This window comes from Oryza glaberrima, chromosome 11 (assembly GCF_000147395.1).
Source record: "Oryza glaberrima chromosome 11, OglaRS2, whole genome shotgun sequence".
Lineage (NCBI taxonomy): Eukaryota > Viridiplantae > Streptophyta > Magnoliopsida > Poales > Poaceae > Oryza > Oryza glaberrima.
In genome coordinates, this window is record NC_068336.1 from 5052396 (window position 1) to 5076760 (window position 24365).

A 24365-nucleotide genomic window follows, 5' to 3' on the forward strand; every position below is an offset into this window, starting at 1 on the left:
TAGAGCTGTAGAAAAGTGATATTGTCCACTCTGACTCAAAGAAATTGTCAGCAATAACTGCAAATGAAAGAAAAAAATACATATAGCTGAGACATAGCAACTTTGTTGCATCAAACTTAACCCCCTCCACTCTAAATATATATATAATTAAGAGATAGTAGACTGGTCGACAATCCAAATTTATCCACCCCTACAGAAAACTGAATCCTGTAAAAGAGAAGGAAAGGCACACAAAGTTCAGAATCAGTTCTCATATAGAGAAGTTTTCAATGTGCAGTTTAGTTGACAGATGAAATATGAAACAGATTCTGATGAGTATAAATTTCACTTGTCCGCCGGGCAGCTAAATCTGATTAATATGTTATTTATGTGATGCGAGGTGAAAAAAAATGTTATGGACGTTAATTCATGGATAGAGGGTTCAAAGTCCAGGATTGGCAAGATAGTTTCATCTGCAAGGGCTAATCCTGGTGGCTGGGAGATCTTTTGATTAAGATAGACCTAGTTTTGTGATTCTTTATATGCTTAATTAATAATGGGGTACATGGGTATTTTATATGGAGGGTCTTCCTGCTACAACAACGAAGATGCTACTTTCCTAAGAAACCATATCTCTAATTATTAATTAAAGCAATCTTCTTTCTAATTTTGTTGTTACTCTATTAGTACTGTCCTTGCTACAATTCCAAAGCCCATGACAACTAATGGTTTGTCATCAAAGGGGAATATGAAGTTTCACTAAAAACAATCAGCTGAAGGTTTGCTTTCATAGATAAAAGAACCAAGAAAAAGCTAAAGGAAAAATCTATGTCTAAACAGGGGTGACTAAGTAATGAGAAAATAATGTACTGGAGAAGTGCTTCATTGGCGATTCAAATGCATGCAGTTAGCTTTATGAAAAAGAGAAATGGATGATGCAAACGTCATTTCAACAAAGATGTGCTGCATTACGACCAACGGAAAATTGGATTCATTCATTCATTTTCCCCTAGAGGATTTGTGCAGTTGATGATTTTCTACTTCTTCCAATGCAATCAAGCATTTGTAAATTATTTTAGCTAGAAAGCTAACTTTTTGTAACACCTATTCAATGCAGTTATTCATTGATAGAAAACTAATAAGTCCAATATCCAGAATTATTAAACACATCAACATCTTGCCATACTGTGTATGGAACTGATCTGTTTAATGAAATAACCCTCTCCATGCATTTGTGGATACTACCTGCAAACAAAATGGCTTAGATTTTGTTCGTGCTATGTACCCACCAAATAAGTGCGGTGTATTCATTTCACAATTTATTTAGTCCTATTTTATTTATTTTTTCTGATAGACACAAAATAATTGCTGCTTTCATCCACACAGAGTTGAAGACAAATTTTAGATAAACTAAAATTAAGCATTAGAACAGTTAGTTAGCTTACGTATGTTACATGCACACAGGAACTTCAGAACTTTGGAAACATTCTCATCGACCACTTTGCATTTGACTTCCACTATGTTAAGGCGCTCTGATATTCCAGTTGGTCTGTCCATCAAACCAAAACTCCCATTCAATTCTACTTTATGTTCAGGTCCCTGAAGAAAACAAGGACATTATACTAAGGTCAATCAATAGCGTATAACAACTTTTAATCTGTTGAGAGAATATATATACCTTGGAAAAAAGATGAAGAGTAAGCTTCTCGAGAACCGGTGAGTGTTTGAGAATGCAGCTTAATGCATGGAAGTCAGGGGCCACACACCAGTGGTCATTTAGCAATAAAGTCTTCAGCTTGCTAAATGTAGGGCACCATTGCAAGTCCCTTTTGAAAATAAACTAAACAAAACACAGGACAAAAGATCAACTAATGTCACACAGAATGCAATGTACAACTCAATCATTCGCATTCTATATGAGATCAAAATGCTGTTTGAGATTTAGCTCCTTTGTAAATGTCCAGCAGTAGATACAGATGGTACCAACAGATGAACACAAGAATTAATGGCTCTATAACATATACAGGAGTTAATGTTAAAAGCAAGAATTTAAGCATACCGTTTTGCATTCAGCTGTCAATGCCAAATTCTTAGCTTCTGATAAACCATTCAGAAGCACACAGTTTCTGTTGTCATCGATGGGATAACAGTACTTGCAATCCTCAAAACCACAATACCCAGAATCAGCATTTCCACAAACGTCAGAACATCCAGCGGTGACTCTGACAGTTGCCTCCGCTAACGATGGCATACTCTCAAGTAGAGGAGTCTTCGAATTGCTGTCCAGCTGCAGTGAAACAAGACTGGGGACACAGATTTTAGTGCGGAAGCTAGTACCGACAACGAAAGAGCATCGAGTGATGATCAAACGTAGTAGTGACCCGGTGGATGATGAGATAATCCTGGGACATGATACGGTGGAGTTGGCAATCTTTACATGTTCCAGCGCCGGGCAGCTCGAGAAGTTGCAGAATCTGTTGGTTAGCTCGAGGTTAAAGAGCTCTAGCCTCGTCAGGTGGCGAGAGACAAGAGGCAAATCATCCAGCTCAAAGCTTCCACTGCAGATGTTGTTGAGCACGAGATTACGAACCTTGGAGGCAACAGCACTCCGGATCCAGAGATTCACCCGGCGGGCATCGTTCTTGCTCTCCTCGTCCTCCTCCTCGTCGTCCTCGTCGCTGTCAAACCAGAACTTGAGCTCGCACATGTCGAGAGGCGCGCACCCGCGGAGGAGCAGGAGGTGGTCGACGAACTCCCTGATCTCCCGCACGCGCGCCGTGTCTTCCTCGTCGCTCCCAATCCTCAGCCCCGTGGCGGACTTCCAGAGGTCGCGCCAGCGGTGGGCGAGCACGCACGTCTGCACGGCGTCCCGCACCGGCAGGAACGACAGCATGTGGTGGAGCACCTCGTCCGGGAGCGCGCCGACGCGGTCTCCGCCTCCGCCGCCGTCCTGGTCCACCATCCTCCGGCCCCTCTTCGCCGGAGGCATTCCGTCGAACAGGCGGCGTGCGCGCTGCACTGCGAGCGCATGCAAGAAACAGGTTCAGTACAGTACGACGCAATGCAAGAGAAGTTACGGGAGAGAGGTCGAGAACGACGGCGCACTCACCGGATCACCTCCGCCTCCGCCTCCCCGGAACGGCTTGAGCTCGCGCGCCGAGGCCGACGGCGAAGCAGGGGGCGGTGCGGCGGGCGAGGCGGCGAGGTATGAATCAGGTTAGGGTTTTCGGGGATAGAGGCGGCGGCGAAGGCGATCGAAACGTCCGTTGTGATATTCTACACTTGTCTAAGCTGCTATGCATCCCCCGATTGCTGTAGTTGGAGATATAAAAGGGATGAAATTGGTCGCGGAAATTTCTGACCGATATTATATATGCTCGTTTCAGATTTTTTATATACTGAGCAATATGAAAATGGTTAGCGACAACAATAATTATGAAAGTGGAAAAAATTGATTTTACAGATCGTTTTCGAATTTTATCCGCCCTCGTTAGTTCCCACGCAAAAACTTTTCACCCTATCACATCGAATGTTTGGACACATGCATGGAGGATTAAATATAGAAAAAAAGAAAACTAATTACACAGATTGTGTGTAAATTGCGAGACGAATCTTTTAAGCCTAATTGCGTCATGATTTGATAATATGGTGCTACAATAAACATTTGCTAATGGCGGATTAATTAAGCTTAATAAATTCGTCTTGCAGTTTACAGGTGGAATCTATAATTTGTTTTGTTACTAGACTACGTTTAATACTTCAAATGTGTGTTCATATATCCGATGTGACACGCCAAAACTTTTCACCCCTAGAACTAGACAGGGCCTTACAATAAAATTATAATTACCGTATTTCTAAATACGTTAATATTTATGAACTCGTAGTTTAGAGGCTCATCACCAACTCAATCAACTTCCTAACTTGTGTACAAAGTTAAAAAGGAAGATACTTTGTAATTCACATAGTGTAACCTTGAATTTATTTCGTTATATTATATAGTTATGCAAAGTTAAATATTATGGTTTTACGGTTTAATATTTTCGATATGTATTACACCATCCATCTCAAAATATAACAACTGTAGCCTTCAGAATTTGTCTCAGCATATGACAATTTTTCCACCAATATTTTCTTCCCAACCAATCGTAACCTTCCACCATTCAATTTTCTACCTACCTCTACTTTTCATACAATCAAAACCTTCTCCCATTCAACTCAACATACTTTCTTAATAACTATGTCCAACCCTATAAGTAATTATATTCTGGGACAGAGGTGATATATGTTTTCAACCATACTGACATGTTTCCACCAGTATAGGTCCCATTCCCCATTTTTGATATTTTCGATACCGTTTTTCATTTCTGGCTTTGTTGTTTTTGATTAAATTTTTGAGAAAAAAATATGGTTATGGAAATGGTTAAGACATTTTCCGACCGTTTTCATCCATAGTTTGAGACTTTGAGTTCACCTTGCAACAAGCCTTGTACACCCTCCATTTCAAAATATATGACGCCATTAATTAATGTTGAAGTAGGTTTTCACGTGGATTCGAGAAGCGAAAGCACGAGACCTAGAAAGGCATATGGATCGTGTGTAGTGGCGGCGTAAATCTACCATATATTCTCGACGCACCAATGGCGGAGGCATATACTTTGAGAGATGGCTTACTGTTGGCCCAAAGCTTGGGAATCAATAGGTTTGTTATTCAGTCCGATTGCATGCATGCTGTAATACCATGTTCCAATGGAGTATTTTCGACAACGATGACGGCTGATATAAACGAAGAAGTAATCTACTCTGGAGAGATTTTATAGCATTTCTATTTAACATCTTAATAGGGAAGCAAACAAAGTTGCTCATGAACTGGCCAACATAGCTTTTAGTAGAAAAGACTTTTGTATTGGGTCCCTCCCGACTTTATTCTAAGCACTTTAGTTAACAATATAACTATGCTGTTCGAATAATAAAGCTACCAAATGACATTCTCTCTTAAAAGAAGAGTAAATTCCACTTTGGGCCACACTTTTATTACCAATATTTCACTTTGAACCACCTTTTAACTGATGTTTCTGTTCTTTAACTAATGTTTTTGTTTTGGACTGGGTAATGTTGTCTTTGTTGTACTTTGAACCACCCGATTATCTTCTCATGCATATAAATGATCTTGAGTATGTTGGCTACTACTCGTCAATAAACTCTCGTAACTACGTAAGATTATTTCTTCGATAACAAGTTGGATGTAAATGAATAAAAGAATTGAGGGTGATCCAAAGTGCTACAAAGGTAAAGATACCCGGTCCAAAGTGAAAACATTAGTTAAAGGGTGGTCCAAAGCAAAACATCAGTAACAAAAAGTGATCCAAAGTAAAATTTACTTTAAAAATAACTTGGTTGGGAGTTATTGGACTTCTTTTTCCTTATGCTGGCTGTTTGAGGGAAAGAAATGCAAAGTTTATGATTTGCACATCAATTTCGGATTAGAGCATTAATTTGGAACTACATAGACACTAAGTTATTTTTACACCTCAAATTACACTAAGAGTTATTTCGGATCATGAAAATGTTAAGCTCAAATCATGAAAAAATAATCCTCTAAATTCTATCATAATTTTAGATTTTTTTTCCTCCTTTAACGCACAACCACTTTGCTAGAATAACTAAATAAATCACATGGTTAAATGTTGTCAATGAAATATAACTTATATGTTGTGAAAAAAAAAAATCGATGCTCCGAATCTCTTGCTATAAAGTTTAACCCACTAATTCTAAAGCTCAGCATGCAAACATGCCACCTGATCATCCACTAGCAATAATTACTTGGAAAACCTATACAAGCATACAACATCATCTATAATTCATTGAATTTTACAAATCAACATCCAATCATCTTCCTTCACATTATTTTTACAATACTTTTAACATATATATATATCCATCATTTTTATAATACTCAACACATATATTCATCCATATAATCAAAGTGCGGGATATCATATTTAATCTACAATTTCATACACATTCTACTAAATTTATTTCTTTCTTAACATAGTTTGACAAACCAGTTTTATTTGTTGTTAATAACTAATATAATTTTTACTTTTAGCTCAATTATTAAAAAATAATAAAATTTACTTAGTAATTTTGACACAATTATTAAAAAAATATTAAAAGTCATTTAGTAACATCCACAGCAAAGCAGCGACGAATCACCTAGTTTTGATAGATTGACTGGCCAAGGTGGATTAACAAATAACCGACAGCCACCCCTAACAAATAACTGACATCATTAATTAGGCACTTCTTCAAAAGTACGTTCGAATCTAGACAGCATTGGACATAGTGTTCATCCTATTTCTGCAAATTTAATATGTGATTTACTAGTAACTATTTAGTTTAAGGATTAATAATTACAATAAATAAAAAACTCTGGGCGGACGAAGAGGTCGTCGGCGTCAGGGGACCGAGCAGCACTGGGAGGAACCAGGCATGGGTAGTCCCGTACCCGTTTATCCATCGTGCAGAGCTTTTGATCCAATAAGAACCGACAGGCACTAAAATGAGAACATATCTAACTTCAATAGAGTTTTCACCCACGGGTAAACGGACAAACAGGTACCATTGCCATCCCTAATAGCAACCAGTTACGAATCCAGAAGTCTGCCCTTCAAGCTACTCACGGAGAAAAACACATCATGTTATCATCCTTGTGGTGTCAACCTTCTGAATAATCAAAAGGTGGTGCATCAATCATCTTCATCTTCATCTTCATCATCCTCTTCTTCCTCTTCCTCCTCCTCCTCCTCTCCATAAAAGTCGTCATCATCATCTTCCTCATCCTCTTGGTCATTGTCATCACTGTCATCTTCTTCAGAAATCTTGACTTGCTCAAAACTGAAAACTGCATGAATATGAAAAGCGTTGTAAGCTCCATTGACAAATTCACTTAAAGTTATAATTACTTCAAAAAGAGAACTTCAAATCCATTGACAAATTTAGTCCATTGGATCAGTTCTTCAAAATACAAATTGATATAACTACTTCACTAATTCTCCAGCAATAAAATCTGATTATATCCACTACTTATTCAAAGAAGAGAAACATAATAAAATGCCCTCCCTTAGAGAATGCACTGGCCCTTTACAACATGGTTGCATCCTATACTGCAGAGTTGATGGATTCTCTATAGCCTAGCACATGATGATAAAGAAAACGACATGGTCCACGAACTATAACATGATAATTCTGGTAATTAGTAAACAAGATGCTTACACTCCAGACTTCAATAGACATACGCTGTGGTCTCACAAATATAATCTGGTGATGCAAAAAAAACATTGAGATATCTTGGCCAAACAAAAAAAAAAGCTAAGCAATCATATCTAATTATTGGCAATCATAACTAGCTGCTCTGACTAGCAAGATGGCAAAGTGCAGCCGGCTGGCATACTCGACACCTCTGGTAGGGTAAGCTTTAGCATTACAGAAGAATAGCATTTTTCTCACAATAGTAGAATTTGAAAAGGAGATAAGCAGCCTGTGAGGTACTTTGTTCACATGGTAAATGACATGCGAGCGAGTTGTAAGAGCAAGACAACAAGTAATAAACTGGAATTCAAGACGACAACATCGATATCTCAAAAATATATAACTGATGGGAAAGAAAATCAATCAAATGTTTGAAACATATAGTGAAAAACATATTACAAACATGTCATATTGGTTATGTGATGCAAGAAAATTTTAAGAAGTCTTTGTATAGCTTGTGGATACTACCAAGAACCAACCAAAATGGTACATTAGATAATGTCTTCCAATGAGATCAAATACAGAGCATGCTTTCATTTCTCATTTACCCTGTTCATAGCATACATTTCCATCTAATAGTTGGAATACCGCTTCTTATGTTTCATGCATATGAAGGTAAAGGAAAAATTCTGAAATATAGAAAGAATGAAGTATGAAGGTAAATGTAGACAGGTATGTTATTTACGTATGTTAAATGTAGACAGGTACTTCAAAACTTTGAGTACTCTTTTATCAACCACTTCACATCTGATTTCGACTGTCTCAAGGTGTCCTGATATTGCAGCTGATCTATCCATTGGATGACAGTTTCCTTTGATTTTCATTGTATGCTTAGGACCCTGCCAGAAATACAGACATTTTTTTTCTAATATCAAAAAAAAAAGTTTAATGACTTCAACAAGGTACTAGCTGTCCAATTAGAGAAGGTGTACCTCGGAATAGAGCTGAAGAATGAGATTCTCTAGAACTGGTGCATGTTCAAGAATGCAGGCTAGTGCACTAAACTCATCAGGCACACACCAGTATTCATTGAGTAATAAAGTCTTTAACTTGCTAAATGTAGGGCACCATTTTAAATCCCTATTGAAAATAAACTGGACAATAGAAAAAGAAAGGATAAACAAGTCTCGTACTGAATAAGATAATTCAAAAGACAATAATTGACTAGAATGGATGTGAATAAGATAATTCAAAAGATATCTTCATGAACATCCAGATGTTGATATAGAAACAACAATAGAAATAATGGGAAATATAATTGAATTAACATGCAAGCATACCGATATGGTTCCATCAATCAATGCCAAAGTCTTAGCTTCTGATAAACCATCCAGAAGCACACAATTGTTGTCATCCTTGATGCCATGACATGACTTACAGTGCTCATTACCACAATCACCGGAGTTAATATAATCATACCCACAACAATCATAAGTCCTGTGGACGACTCTGACAAATGCCTCAACTAATGATGGCATCCTCTCAAGCACTGGAGTACGGCGATAAAAATCATCAAGCCGCAGTGAAACAAGACTTGGGACACAAATACGAACCCGTGATGTTTGACTGAATTTGCAGCGAGTGATGCGCAGAAGTTTTAGGGACTCTGATAAGATCTTGTCACATGGCAACTCACAGCGGTCAAATTCTAGATGTTGCAAAGCCGGACATCTGGAGAAATCAAGGAAACTGCCCACCATCCGTACACCGTGAAGCTCAAGCGTCGACAAGTGCCGCGAGACAAAAGGCAGGATGCCTAGATTAATCTGGTGATAGAAGGCTGTATTCTGCCGGATGGAGACCTGGAGAAACTGAACCATACGCAGCAGAGCATGCTTAATCCAGAGGTTTAGCCGGGATGTCTCGTTGAGGTCTTCGCTGAACACGATGAACCTGAGCAGACATGTGTGGAGAGGCACACTTTCACGGAGCAGCAGAAAATGGTCCACGAACCCCTGGAGACCCTTCACGGTCCACAGCTTCCTCTTGTCACGGTCACCAATGCGCAATGCCGTGACAGACTTCCAGAGGTCGAGCCACCGCTTGGCGAGCACGCACGTCCTCACGGCATCCTGCGTCGGCAGGAAGGAGAGAACGTGGTGGAGCACCGTGTCCGGGAGAGCCCCAATGTGGTCGGCGTCGGTCGGCAAAGGCTCTTCCATCCCCTCCTTCCCCGTAGGCATTTCGTCGAACAGGCCGCGGGCGTTAGCGCTCTGCGAAACAGAAACCGATCAGAAGACAGGAAGGGGGCGTGGATGGACCAAAGAGACTGAAACACGGAGGCCGCCTCGCCAGTGCCGGCACAGCCACAGAGCACCTCACCTCACCTCGTCTCGCCTCGCTGCCGGCAGCGCCTCCACCGGCCGGAGTTGCAGCAGCAGCAGCAGCAGGGAGACGCAGCACGGCCCGGTACCAACGGCGGCGACGCTCGCTGGGCTCGAGGCGATCGGATCGCGCGGACGGAGGAGAACCAGGCGAGGGATCACCGTGGAATGGAAGAATCGAGAGGAGCGCGGCGGCGGCGGCGGCGGCGGCGGCGGCGCGACGACCCCGAGAAGCGGAGGAAGGCGGTGGTTAAAGAGAGAGAGACGTGTGACACGTGTCCACGTTTCACGGAGGCGATAGGCCTTCACTTCACTTCGGCCTTGTTTGGATGGGCCTAGGCCCATACACATTCATGGGCCTGTATGAAAACCCATCCAAACGAGGCTTTTTTTTTTTTTTTTTTGCGAAATGAGATCACAGAGGAATTTTTTTTAAGGTAAAGAGAGATTTCATTAATGACTAAACAAAGGATTATACATTCTTTGTCCAGGAGATCAAGAATTTCTGCAGGAGCACATAATCTCCATTCCAGATCAATTCCTGAACCCATTACCATTTGGGCTAAAGCATGAGCCATCTTATTAGAATCTCTCTTTATCTTTTGCACCTGCATCTGTGTCAAACACTGCATCGCCGCTTTAACTTCTGAGATCATGACACTCCAATCTGCTCTTGAGACACTTGTCGCGTTTAAATCAGTAACAACGCTTGCATTGTCAGATTCTAAGATCACAGAGGAATTATGAGATCACATAAACAAGTTGCACAAGGAAGTGCAAAGCATACCGATTCATGTTCATTTATCAGCAGTAACGTCTCAGCTTCTGATAAACCTTAGAAGTACGCAACTCACGTCCTCGACACCGTAACAAGATTCACAACCCTCACGACCACAATCCAAGTCAGGCTCACTACATAAGTCTTGAGTATAGTTGTCACGCTCTCGAGATTCCGACGAACACTAATCAAAGAAATTGGAGGAATCGGAAAAGAATTGAGCGGAAGAACACAGAGAGAGAGACGTGAGGAAGAAGAAGAACTCAGAAATTAGCAGAAGAGAGAGGATAGATTTAGAATTCGAAATTTGATTACAAAGTTCTCTGCTCCTCTCGAAGCTTCTGCCGGTCTTTATAGCACAGCGCTAGAAGACCTCTCTCTCTCACTGACTGTGGCCCACAACTAATGGACCCAGTCCTCTCCCGAATACTTGGTATTTGGTTTCTTGAGCCGGCCTGATATCCTGGGCTGTGCGGTTGGACTGGCCCTGGGCTGTTTGCTCCTTGTAATGTAGTTGTCATCAGTTGTCGCTGCCGTGACATTCCCCCGTGCATGAAACGAAGCTTGACCGCAAGCTTCATTTCCAGGAAAACGATGACAGAGTTCATGATAATTCTCCCAGGTAACCATGGTAGGATCATTACCAGACCAACGAACTTGGACGAGAAGTACCTGCTTAGAGCCCTTACGAAACAGACGGCGATCCAAAATCTCGGCTGGTACAACCGCTGATGCTTCGTCAGGATTGAGCACTGGCAAGGAATCCTGAAATGACTCTCCTGGCGCCAAAGCCTTCTTCAATTGCAAAACATGAACCACGGGATGGATCAGACTTGATTCAGGAAGTGCTAACTTATAAGCCACTGTGCCAACGCGAGCCAGAATTTGAAAAGGCCCATAAAAACGAAAAGACAACTTCCGATTAGCTCTGGTAACCACGGATTGCTGAACAAACGGCTGCAATTTCAGATATGCCCAATCGCCAACAGCAAAAGACCTTTCAGAATGACCCTTGTCGGCTTGCACTTTCATGCGTGTTTGAGCGCGCAGCAGATGCTCTCTAATCAGAATTTGCATCTTAGCCTGATCATGTAGCCAGTCAGTTAACTCAGGAGACAAGCAAGCAGCATTGGCAGACAATCCAAAATAACGTGGTTTGTGCCCATATAATACCTCAAAAGGAGTCGTGCCCAGAGATGAGTGAAAAGAGGTATTGTACCAATACTCGGCCAGAGCCAACCATTTAGCCCAATGAGAAGGACAAGCATGGACAAAACAACGAAGAAAGGTCTCCAAGCATTGGTTCACACGCTCTGTTTGCCCTCCGTTTGAGGGTGATACGAAGAACTCATTCGCAATTGAGTACCAGCTAAGTGGAAGAGAGTCGTCCACAAAGTACTTGTGAAGATCCGATCCCGATCAGAGATGATGGACTGAGGTAAGCCGTGGAGACGATGAATATGTTGCATAAATGCTTCAGCCACATCCAGTGCTGTAAAAGGGTGAGCAATAGGGACAAAATGACTATATTTGGAAAATTTATCCACCACCACCAAAATACAGTTGAAAGATGCAGATTTCGGTAGCCCTTCAATGAAATCAAGCGACACAATTTGCCAAGCATGATCCGGAACAGGCAGAGGTTGTAACATACCAGGATAACGGACATGTTCAGACTTAGCGCATTGACAAATGTCACAAGCTTGCACAAATTTAGCAACAGATGACCGGAGACCAGGCCAAGCAAACAACTGACGCACCCGCTGATAAGTCACATTCGCCCCAGAATGCCCACCAACGGCAGCTGTGTGCAGATTGCTCAAAATTTTTAACTGCAACTCTGTATTCTTGCCAATCCACATACGGTTCTTATAATACAGAACTCCATCCTTAAGATGAAAATCAGGAATTGCCTGTGCACTGAAACTTAACACCTGCACTTTGCTTAAAGCATCCGCATCTTGTGCATATCCAGCAACAACCTCAGAGATCCATTCAGGAATACATACAGACAAAGCCGACAATTCCTCCTGACCAGGAACAGGATAACGAGAAAGGGCATCAGCAGCCTTATTATCAAGTCCTTGTCGATAGCATATTCTGTACCGGAGTCCCAAAAGTTTAGTTAACGCCTTTTGCTGCCACGAAGTTGTTAACCGCTGATCTGTCAAGAAAAACAAACTACGATGATCTGTCCTAATAAAAAATTCATCATGTTGAAGATAAGAGCGCCAATGCTCTACAGCCAACATAATGGCTAAACTTTCTTTCTCATAGGTGGATAGACCTTGATGACGTGGTCCCAATGCCTTACTGAGGAATGCTATGGGATGATTCTGTTGCATTAACACAGCCCCAATACCTTTATCAGAAGCATCTGTCTCAATAACAAATTGTTGAGAAAACTCTGGCATAGCAAGAACAGGGGCTGAAACAAGAGCAGATTTAAGAGCCTGAAATGCATCCTGAACTGTCGGTGTCCACAGAAACATATGTCCCTTTCGAAGTAAATTGGTCTGAGGTTTGCTCAGGATTCCATAATGGCGCACAAATTTGCGATAATACCTGGCCAATCCCAAGAAGCTACGCAATTCTTTTACTGATTGAGGAGGTGGCCAATCACGAACTGCCTGAATTTTCTCGTCATCAGTGGCGACCCCATTTGGACTGATAATGTGACCAAGATAGGCTAGCCGCTATTGAGCAAAAGAACACTTGCTGCGCTTCACCTTAAGTTGATGTCGAGTCAAGATTTGAAAAACTGCCCTAAGATGAGCCTCATGATCCTCCAAAGTTTTACTGTAGATGAGGATATCATCAACAAAGACTAAAACGCAACGACGCAGCAAGAAGGAGAGAATACCGTTCATGACACCTTGAAATGTGGCTCGTGCACTAGTCAACCCAAATGGAATCACACAAAACTCAAAGTGTCCATTATGTGTTTTAAATGCAGTTTTGTGTTCGTCCTCCACCTTCATCCGGATTTGATGATAACCGGAGCGAAGATCTAGCTTGGTAAACCATTGAGCGCATGTCAATTCATCCAATAATTCATCTATGATAGGCAAGGGATACTTATTCTTCACAGTAATCGCATTAAGATGGCGATAATCCACACAAAACCGCCAAGAGCCATCTTTCTTTTTGACTAAAAGCACAGGTGAGGAGAATGGACTGCTGCTGGGCTGAAAAATTCCCTTGGTAAGCATTTCACTGACCTGAGATTTGGACCGGCCCTAGGCTGTGTGCTCCTTGTACTGTAGTTGTCATCAGTTGTCGCTGCCGTGACAATAGTCGAGAACCCTGACAAATGCGTCAACTAATGCTAATGCTGGCATCCTCTCAAGCACCGTTGTCCGGTCACAAAAGTCATCCAACCACAGAGAAACAAGATTCGGGATATCAGTATGTACCCGCAAGGTCTCACTGAAATTGGAATCAGTTATGCTCAAGAGTTTTACGGAGCTGTAGATGAGATCTTGGCACACTCGAGTATACAATGCTCCAATGCTGGACAGCTCGAGAAGTCGAGGAAGCTGTCGCTGTCGTTTGGCTTTGTACCGTGAAGTTGTAGCCTTGTCTAGTGCTGCCAGGAGACCAGAGGCAGCTCATCGATCGGAACCTGGTCAAAATTGACATCATTCTGGCAGACTCCAAGCTCGAGGAACTGAACATTCAGCCGGACAGTATCGTCGATGCCCCAAAAATCGATTGTGCGAGTTGTCAGTCGTGTCTAATTCGCATTCGATCGCGACCCAGGCGTCCAGCCAACGTTCTGTATTTCTGGTCAGGAAGCAGGCCATGTCAAACATTCGATTGTGCGATGGCGAGGCAGCAGGAGTGCGCGTGAGGATGAATGGAGGAATCGCCGGATCGGAGGACGATGGGCATGGGCAAAGAGGAGATGAATCCTGAGCATAGTGCAAAAAACCGGACCAGTGAGTGACCCGGACGATACCTTGGTTCACCGATCCGACGGTCTGACCGGCGGACCGCCGGTTGAACCGCGGCTCAATAGGTTAATATATACAACATGTATCTCTCTAACACACAACGAAGCAAAGGTGTGGTTAAAGCTATGCACTCTGAGTGCACAGACCCAGGTATCCCTATTCCACAACCCTTTTCTATGTATTATGTAAAAAAGTCAGTCACGTGGGCCTGTAGGCAATGGATTGGGCCTTAACGTGGCCCATTAATCTCCATTGTCCGGTCCAACCGAGCCAGTTTAATGGCCGGTTTAGTCAAAACCCGCCCGGTTCAGCCGATTCAATCCGGATCGAATGCATGTTCTGGTTTTTTCCGATCGAACCGCCGGCCCGGTCTGGTTTTTTCCACCAGGATCCTGAGAAGGTAGGCTTCCTGAAGTGGACGAGTGTGCCACCCCGTTTGTATGTTCAATATGAGAATCTGAATTACAGTACAATTAGAGCCGATTTGAATCGCATGAATAAAAAAAAAGGGAGGAATATGAGAAACACATTATTAAAATGTAAGAAAAATATAGGAAACACCATGTCATTAGATCGTAGGAAAAACACAAAAATCGAATAAGATATATACGAATTTTTCAAGAAATTGGAGCTCTTGTTAAGTTTTCTTCAAAATTTCTATAGAATTATCCATTTCATGGAAATTTCAAAGGATAGGATATGATTCAATTCTCTGTTTCATAGGTCTTCATAGGAAATTTTCCAATCAAAATTTCTATGTTTTTTCTACAAATCAAATGGGTCCTTAGTATGTGAAAGGATAGGATGCTTTGTTTGTTTTTTTTTTCTGAAAATACTCTTATTCTTGGCTTCGAAGAGAAAAAACAATGATAATCATCCTTGTGGATTAGGGCAGCACCACTGCCTGAACGATCAATCCATCAAATATAACTAGGCATGCAACGAACTAACTAGGCTATTGACATGTTAATAGCAGCTCAGCTATTGATTGGAGACACAATGCATGCCAGCTTAGATCAGTCAAGAAATCAGCCAAAAAAGAACAAACAAACAAAAACATGCATGATCCACAGAGAGGGAAATAGCATAAATGTAGCCACTGGAGCCATTCTTAAAAGGGATAAATTAGCACTACTTGGTGCAATAGGTTCTTTTACAATCAATTTCAAACCATCTGCATATGAGAAACCCATTTCTAGGTAGACAATGTAAACGGCCCATTGCAAGTCAAAGCTAAAGTTCTTTTAAGAAACACATTGAGGAAAGATAACGTAGTTCCCAGCTCAAACTTCTAATGGTCAAGAGCTTGTGCATCAATCCTTTTTCGTCATCATCATGATCATCTAACTCTCAATCATCGCTTCCTCCAAACTGAAATCTGCACAATATGAAAAGTGCCATGCATTAGAATTAAGTTCATAGACATCCAAGGAAACCTAAAATGCACTAACAGACTTCTATTTAAGTTCATAGCTACTCAAACCACAAATTAACATGGCATTTCGTTACATTCTAGGAGTGACAGCTGGTTCATGGCAAGAAAAATGAATCCAGTGGCTCCTCAGAACAGAGTTACAGCCTAAATAGCAGAGTGGCTTTCAGTGAAGGAAATTCTCAAAACTGTAAAAGAAAAGGTATGAAGATCTTACATATTTTAAATGTTGACAGGTACTTCAAAACTTTAAGAACTTGACCATCAATCGCATTGCATTGAACTTCAACTATCTGGAGGTGTTCTGATATTCCAGCTGATCTCTCCATTGGATTGAGAATTCCTTTAATTTTATTAGTACGTCTATATGCCTGTAGCAAATAAAAAACATTTCACAAAGAAAAATATAAAATGCGTGATGCTAAGTAATAACTTTACCAGGCAACAGTTGTCAATTTAAATAAAATATACTACCTGGTAACCAAGCTGGAAAACGAGTTTTTCTAGGACCGGAGAGTGTTCAAGAATGCGAGCTAGCATGTGAGAATCATCAGGCACACACCAGTACCCATTGAGTATCAAAGTCTTTAACTTGCTAAATGTTGGGCACCATTTCAAATCCCTTTTGAAAATAAACTGAGCAGCATGCAAACAAGAACATAAACAAATCCTCAGGGTTCAAATGGATATAAGCCCCGTAATAGAAAGAAATAATTGGATAATATAACAGACTTAAAGATGGAAGTGCAAGCATACCGATTCATCTTCGTTTATCAGCACCAACGTCTTAGCTTCCGACAAACCTTCCAAAAGCACACAATTGTTGTTCGTGAAATCATAACAAGATTCACAGTCGTCACGACCACAATCCCCAGAGTCAGATTCACCACAGAAGTCTTCACTAGAGCTTGGGACACTGACAAATGCATCAACTAATGATGGCATCCTCTCAAGCACTGGCTTACGGTCATAGATGCGATCCAGCCGCAGAGAAACAAGACTCGGGGTATCAATACGAACCCGCAAGGTCCCAGAGGGGAAATTGGAAAATGTGATGCTCAGATGTTTTACTGAGTTAGATGAGATCTTGGCACACTCAAATACACATGAGTCAAACACTAGATGTTCAAATGCTGGGCAGCTTGAGAAGTCAAGCAAGCCATCGTTTAGCACTATACCATAAAGTTGTAGCTTTGTCAAGTGCTGGGAGACAATAGGCTGCTCATCTATTGGAACATGGTCACAAAACTCTTCTTCCTGCCAGACGTCGAGCCGAAGGAACCGAACCTTGCAGTGCAGAGCATACCTGAAATAGACGTTCAGCCGGAATATATCCTCAATGTCATCGTCCTCGTACCCATTGAACCTTAGCACGCAGGTTTCAAGAGGCTCACTATCACGGAGTACCAGCAGATGGTCAAGAAACTCCTGTTGCTCCTTCACACTCCCCAGATTGCTCTCGTCCTCGTCAACGCGCAGCCCCGTGGCGGACTTCCAGAGGTGGCGCCAGCGCCGGGCTAGAACGCACGTCCGGACAGCATCCTGCGCCGGTAGGAAGGAGAGCACGCGGTGGAGCACCTCGTCCGGGAGGGCCCCTATGCGGTCTCCGCCGGCCGATCCCTTGGCCTCCTTTCGCCCAGACATTCCGTCGAACAGGCGGCGGGCGTCGGCGCCACCCTGCGGAGCAACGAGCCAAGAACCGATCAGGCGACACAAGAAGTGCAGAAACTAGCGTGTGCGAGCAGGAACGAGGCCTCTCCGGGTCAACCATTAGCAGCTCACCCACCTCGTGAAGCAGGAGCGCGCGTGAGAAATCGCCGGCGCCGCCGCCAGCGGAGGGAGCTCGGATTTGGGCGGACGAGGAGACGAAGAGGCGAGAAGCCGACAGGTCGAGGAGGGGGAATAAAGGGAAGGAAGAGATGTTGGTGCGTTTTTAATGCGGTGACGCTGACAAGTGGGCCAGCCCCCATGGCTCAGTTTCCATTTTTGGAAATTTGAACTATCCGGATTCCCGCTCGTTGGCTCGTCGCGTTCTGCATCAGCCGTGTTTACTTCCAAAATATTTTTTCAAATTTCCAACTTTTCTATCACATCAAAATTTTTCTACACACATAAACTTCCAACGTTTTCATCACATCTTTTCAATTTTAACCGAACTTCCAAATTTTGATGTGAACTAAACACACCTTTTACCAATGGTTTTTGTGTGAAAAATTGTACTCGTTCCAATTTTTACAATTATGATGTATTTTTTATTGCTGAAAAATACTCCAATTTACATGCTATGCAGCTCCTTTAAATCAATTTATAAACATATAATTGGTTAACTACTCTCTCCGGTAAACTAGCGTATTGAAACATGGGAATTTAACTATTTGTCACTTTTAAGTTTGTCAATTATCCAAATGCCCCTCTTTGGTTTGCTCTTAATAATTTTCCACTGGAGAGAGATGATTTCTTAACTATTTGCCACTTTTGCCTACGTGACGAGCCATCGTTGCGTGCCCACGTGGAAAGCGACGTGGACCCCACCCATCAACCCCTCCCCTCTCCTTCTTCTCCACCTCTGGCCGGCGTATCTCCTCCACCTCGGCTCGCCTCGCCGCGTACAGCTGCTCGTGCGCCGACCTCCTCCTGCGGCGGCAGTTGGCGACCGCGACGACGGGGTGAAAGGAGGCAGCCATGGCGGCAGGGTGGGCGAAGGCGGCCGTGAGTTCTTGCTGCCGTCAAAGCTGCTCCACTTGCGCGAGCTTCTTAACGATGAGGAGGATGACGACGACCACGATGCCGACGGGGCCACCACTGCTTCCTCGGGCCTAGAGGCGCGCACGCACCGGCGGCGCTGCTGGTGCTGCTCGTGCTCGTCGCCGTGGCGGCGGTGGCTCAGGACGCGGGGCTTGGGGATGTGGCACCAGAGGAGACCATTGTGGCGGGCGGCGCTTGCAGCCGAGCTGGACTAGCTCAGGGGGAAGATGTAGAGGTTGCGACGGTTGGAGGTGGAGAAGAAGTAGAGAGGAAGGCTGACGATGGGGACCACATCGCTTTTCACGCGGGCAGGCCCGATGGCTCGCCACGTAGGCAAAAGTGGCAACTAGTTAAGAAATCACCTCTCTCTAGTTGCAAATGATTAAGCGCAAACCTAAAAGCAACATTTGGATAATTGACAAACCTAAAAGTGGCAAATAGTTAAATTCCCCATTGAAACAAGCTCGGTGGACGGTGGTCATTATAGGTGGGCATGGCAGGTACTTCCAGATGAAATATTAGGTCCCTTTGTGGTTATTTTGATGGTTAATGATAATATGATCATCGGATAATCTTAGTGGAGTATCCGAGCACAAAGAGTCATTCAAGAGTCTACTTTGTGAGAGGATTACCACTAGAGTGTATTTTAGATCGCATCCACCAAAAATATTTGTGCTTAGAACTCGTACTATAGACTATATTTTAAAACTGTTGGCATCTTGCCATCTTGGCGTGCCTAGCCATTCTTGCATGATCTCTCAGTAAGCTTGTGGGAGAACAACTAATTATTTTGGCATGTATAATGGCATACAACCTCATTGTTTGCTTATTGGCTTATAAGTCACAACCAAAAATTGAATTTTCATATACTTGAATTTTACTCTACTCTTAACGCTTTAGGTCCTGTTTGTTTCGGCTTAGGATGATTATAATCTGAATTATTAGCAATAGTTTAAAACAAACAGATAGATTATTATAATCTATAAATCATATTAGTATAATATGGTAATCTTCTCTAAACGTGATTTTTCAGATTATTGGATGGTTAAAGACCCACTACCCTTAAAAATTTTATGCAAATTACCTACCACTGCCATCGAACCCAACAGATGGAGCGCATCCGCTTCCTCTCTCCCCTGGCCGCGCATGCATCCGCTTCCTCTCTCTCCCTAGTCGTGCGTGAATCTAGCGCCTCCTCGCGTGCTTCCGCTTCCTCTCTCCCTAGTCATGCGTGAATCCTCCCCAAGCCCCCACCCAGCGCGCGAATCCTTCCCCAAGCTCTCACCCTGCACCTCGGCTCCTTCCCCAAGCGTGCGAATCCTTCCCAAGCCCTCGCCCTATGCCCCAACTGCTTCCTCAAGCCATATTGTCGCCGCCTTCTCATCCTCCCAAACCCAATAATTCATGTATTCAATAATCCAGAGAATTATTAAACAACTCATAGCTTATTCTACAATTGCTTATTATAATCTAGCTTATAGTAATTTGGCTTAATAGGGATGCAAGCGGGGCGGGCAAGCATGTTTTTTTTAGCCCACTTATCTCACTTTTAGTTCTTTTTTTTCTTCTAAAATTTGTACTATCATGTGAGAAATGAATTAACAAGCGGGTTTTTATACGGGTAGCGAGACTACTCACTTACATCCCTATGGCTTAATAATCTGGATTACAATAATCTTAAATTGAAACAAACAAGCCCTTAGAAGCCCAGGTTCCAAGGTAGTGCAAATCTCCACTGCTTCTTCAACATTTGCTCTTTGTCGCAATGAATAATGTATTAGTTTGTCGCAATGAATAATGTATTAGAGAGGACTATTACAATGTAAATTTGTTCGATGCCTCTGACGACTACGAATTTACAGCTAGGTGAGCTCAAAACTGGTATCATCTGCTTCTGCAGTGCTCATCAGGGACTGGATAGATAACTGCAGTATATGTTCTCATATAAGCATCCTTCCTAAAATAATCAGCGACATAATCTTCGGGTGTATGCCCTGCCTTGTATAAAGCACAAACAGCATGTTTGCAAGGAATTCCTGTTAGTTGCCATTTGTGACATGCACATGTCCTTGCACTTATGTCCACTGCAAAAGATCTATCTGAGCAATGAACTTCCCAAGTAGTTAAGTTAGACTGATAACACCAGCAATATCTTGCATGATTCTTCTCCATCTCTAGTTTTCATGCCAGAATTGGTGTAATCTCCCACTGTGCAACATCCCCTCCTTGCCTCTTTAAAGATAACCTTACCATTATTTTTCTCCTTATGTGTTCGACCATAGTGACAATGGGTTTGTCCCTTGCATCTAGAATATATTTATTGAACACCTCACTCAAATTATTGACAACTAGGTCTGACTTTGCTTTAGGTGAGAAAGCATGCCTACTGAAGTGTTCCTTGCCAATTGCAGTAAGCCATTCCCAAGCTTTCAAGTTCAATTTTTTTAGGTCTTCCATAGCTTTATCATAGTCCCACACAGTTGTGGCATAAACTGCAACATCAACAAAGCCCTTGTATTTCTCACCTCTCCAACCTTTGTTGCCCATATTTTGCAACAAATGCCTTTTACAATATCTATGCTCGCTGTCAGGAAAAACAATTGGGATTGCATTCATAAGGCCCTACAAAGTAATAAGATCATTTTTATTGAAAGAATATCATTACTTAACGAGAAATGATTTTAATCTAGACATGTATGTACCTTCTGCCTATCTGACATGAAGGTCCAACCACCATGTTCTTCTACGGATCCAATTGCACACTTCAACATTTCTAAGAACCATGTCCAGCTGTCTGTGTCCTCTTTTCCGACAACTGCAAATGCAATTGGGAACATGTTGTTATTCCCATCCCTTGTTGAAGCTGCCAACACCTGTGCACCATTTGTTAGCTTCACAAAACAACCATCAATACCTGAAATTTACAGTCATATATATATTAGTACAGAAAGACATCATACAAAGGTAGGTCATAAATTACTTACAAATACTATTAACTCACTTATGAAAGGCCTGCAACCATTTATAAAACCTTCTTTCTGAGCACTGAAACATATGAATAGTCCACTAAATCTTGGTGCTAATCCTAAAGCATCTCTATTGATGGTTGTCACCACTGCTGTAGTGCCTGGGTTGGTGTCAATTAATGTTTGCAAATAGTCTCTAATCCTCTTGTATTGCTTTTCTTTATTGCCCAGAACCTTCTCTGTAGCCTTTCTCCTTGCTCTATAAGATCATTCCCAACCCAAGACACTAGACATAGTTTTCATAAACTCCACATCATCAAGAAACTAGTACTAGATACTACTCTTCCAATGCAAACACCACTATTCCATACTTAAATTTAATGCTACTTATTTCACATGATGTCTTAGATATTGTGTATAAAACATGTCTCATGCAAGACATGGTTTTCTTCTCTTTCCTTATTTATTCACTTGCCACATCATTTTTCATCCTAGGTGGCAGCTTATTTAATACCATAGACATCATCCTAGTCATTGGGTTAGGAATGGCCTAAGCCTTACTTTTTGATATGTCTGTGCCTTTTTCCCTCACATCTGGCCATGAAAGCTTCAACCTTCCAATTTGGATCACTCCAAAAGTCATCCTCATATCTTTCGCTTAGCCATGTGCTGTCAACTCGGGTGCAGTTTCTATGACTTGGACATGTGTGGGGAGCAATCATCTCTCTAACCATGAAGGTTTTCTTGCTCCCAACTTGTGATGCTCTAATGAAGAAATCACACTTAACCTTATCTTGACTACACTTCACCTTTATCCTATCAGCTTTATTCCTGGTGTACTTATAATCCCTCCCTTTTACAATGTGGTACGACTTCAAAGCCTTTCTAAATTGTCCTGCGTCGGTAAAACACATGCCCTTGCACAATTGGCTTGTGTCCATCATATTGCTCTCGTCAAAATAAATCCTCTGAACTTGAATTCCTTTTCCTCTCCTCCTTTTCCCTGGTGGTGGTTTGTTCTCTTCGTCTGTCTCACATTCAAGTGTGCTCAATCCACCATCCTCACTAGGTGGATCAGACAGCTCACATGACATATCGTCCATGTCTGCAACACCCAAATCTACATCAGTGTCCTCAGGGGTATACAAATCATCAATATCAGTGTCACCTTCACAATGGGTCATTGGATCTTCCCTCTTCCTCTTCATCTCGTTTAGTTTCTCAACATAATCGACCTTTTCTTGTTCATGATCTGTGTCATCACTTGAAAGGCTATGTTGGTTGTCCGCCACGCCTATCAGTTCAGGGTTGTAATCAATGTTATCTTCCTGCTGAGATGACCCTGCAATGACCTCAACATTATCAATTTTCAGAGGAGAAAAGGGTGTTCTCTGAATTGCCTTGAACAAGTGTAAATTAGCCATCTTGCTCTTGTCATTCTCCATGATCATGTCCTTCACATGTGTTTCACCTTCAATCTTGGTCAAAGTGCCACAACAGTATGTATCGCTACTTGTGAAAAATAAGTCATCACTTGATTCATAATCCTCTGTTTCCACTAGCCTGATCAAGTTGGAGTAGCATATATTATCTCTCTCTATCTTTTTCTCCAAAATATCAGTGTTTGGTCCACGATCATGTTTGAAAACTCGGAGTGTCCAATACTCACCAGCCATCCTATATCACCAACATATGTATATATATAAATGCTATTTGCAATAATTGTTTAAATGAATCATAGGAGAAGCTAACATATATAATACAACTTCATTTAAAACAATATAACATCGGAAATTATGTTTTAGGAAAAAAATATTTAAATGATTAGTTTATTTTAATTTATAAGTAGTTTACTAGCCAATTAAGATACCAGTCACTTAAGTTGTTTTATTTTGTAGGTAAGTACCACTAAAGACAAGAAGTCAATGCAAGGGGCAATTGTCCCAAGTACAATCTTTGCTATGTTGTGGCAATAATTCACTGTACAAGGCCTCATCTCATCTCTCATCATCAGAATATGTACATATACCTGCCCTCCTTTGTTTGTTTTCAGTGGCAAAACTGACAGCTACATCTTACTACATAGTTGGTTGCAACCTTACTTGTGCAAATGCACACACATTCAGAAACTAAACTAATTCATTCAGTACACAATTGCAGAAGCTCTGTTATTAGTGCATCTATGTAGTGTGTGCAATTTATGTAATAATCCTAATTAGTATTGCATCGCATACAAAGTGCACTGATTGAACTTTGAAATGTGCTCCTTCTGGGACCAACACACAGGAGAGAAGAAGATTAAAGTAGATTACCTTTACAATCCGTGCAAGAATTAAGAACGATGGAGCCATTGCTGCTTGATGGCTACAACAGATGGCCAAATCCTGATTAGAGGAGAGCAGCCGAGCGGCCACAGCACACTGAGCAGCGCTGGCGAAATCCTGATTAGGCCGACCAAATCCAAATCAGGGCAGTGCTACAGCCTGGGGGAGGGAGGGCTGCCGTCTACTGAGTGGGTGGCGGCGTTGCCGGCAGAGCGTCACTGGAACCCTCGCGGTGTCGGCTTCGCGCCCTCCCACGTGACTTCCCGCGCGGTTCCTCTCGCCGTAACCAGAGTTTTTCACGCCTTCTGTTTTACAGAGTTTTCTACGCATCGTGTCTCGGCGGCTTCGCATAATTCTTCCATGAACTGAGTCCACCAGCCACTGCTCACGTGGATTGGGCTGAAGACGACATGGCGGCCCAAATCAGTGTAACCTGGTCCAAAGTGCAATGGAAGGTAATATTAGTATATTACCCAGTGTTATGTGAAAGGAAAAAGTACACCGAAGGTCCCTCAACTTGTCATCGGGATACAAAATCGTCCTCCAACCGCAA

The 24365-nt window shown here is 42.2% G+C and overlaps 4 protein-coding genes across 5 annotated transcripts; all 4 read right to left on the minus strand.

The window, feature by feature from the left end:
• Positions 1-22: 22 nt before the first annotated feature.
• Positions 23-2984, minus strand: LOC127755197 (MEIOTIC F-BOX protein MOF-like). The gene is made up of 4 exons (XM_052280856.1): positions 2039-2984; positions 1658-1819; positions 1425-1578; positions 23-207 (listed from the first exon to the last, which is right to left on the minus strand). The coding sequence occupies exons 1-4, from the start codon at positions 2966-2968 to the stop codon at positions 191-193; spliced, it is 1263 nt and encodes a 420-aa protein (XP_052136816.1). The 5' UTR covers positions 2969-2984; the 3' UTR covers positions 23-190.
• A 3158-nt stretch (positions 2985-6142) lies between these two features.
• LOC127755196 (F-box/FBD/LRR-repeat protein At5g22660-like) lies at positions 6143-9877 on the minus strand. 2 transcript variants are annotated; one of them, XM_052280854.1, is made up of 5 exons: positions 9615-9877; positions 8568-9500; positions 8220-8381; positions 7973-8126; positions 6143-6880 (listed from the first exon to the last, which is right to left on the minus strand). In XM_052280854.1, the coding sequence occupies exons 2-5, from the start codon at positions 9468-9470 to the stop codon at positions 6726-6728; spliced, it is 1374 nt and encodes a 457-aa protein (XP_052136814.1). In that variant the 5' UTR covers positions 9471-9500; positions 9615-9877; the 3' UTR covers positions 6143-6725. The 2 variants fall into 2 exon arrangements, with proteins under 2 accessions (XP_052136814.1, XP_052136813.1); XM_052280853.1 differs by having other exon boundaries at positions 6144-6880; positions 9610-9877.
• A 5556-nt stretch (positions 9878-15433) lies between these two features.
• Positions 15434-17660, minus strand: LOC127755198 (F-box protein At4g09920-like). Its single transcript, XM_052280857.1, has 5 exons — positions 17564-17660; positions 16534-17454; positions 16252-16413; positions 15995-16148; positions 15434-15723 (listed from the first exon to the last, which is right to left on the minus strand). The coding sequence occupies exons 2-5, from the start codon at positions 17419-17421 to the stop codon at positions 15689-15691; spliced, it is 1239 nt and encodes a 412-aa protein (XP_052136817.1). The 5' UTR covers positions 17422-17454; positions 17564-17660; the 3' UTR covers positions 15434-15688.
• A 3043-nt stretch (positions 17661-20703) lies between these two features.
• LOC127754674 (uncharacterized) lies at positions 20704-23164 on the minus strand. Its single transcript, XM_052280243.1, has 4 exons — positions 22050-23164; positions 21524-21747; positions 21225-21436; positions 20704-21144 (listed from the first exon to the last, which is right to left on the minus strand). Exons 1-4 carry the CDS (start codon positions 23162-23164, stop codon positions 20704-20706), a joined length of 1992 nt encoding a protein of 663 aa, XP_052136203.1.
• Between the last annotated feature and the right edge of the window lie 1201 nt (positions 23165-24365).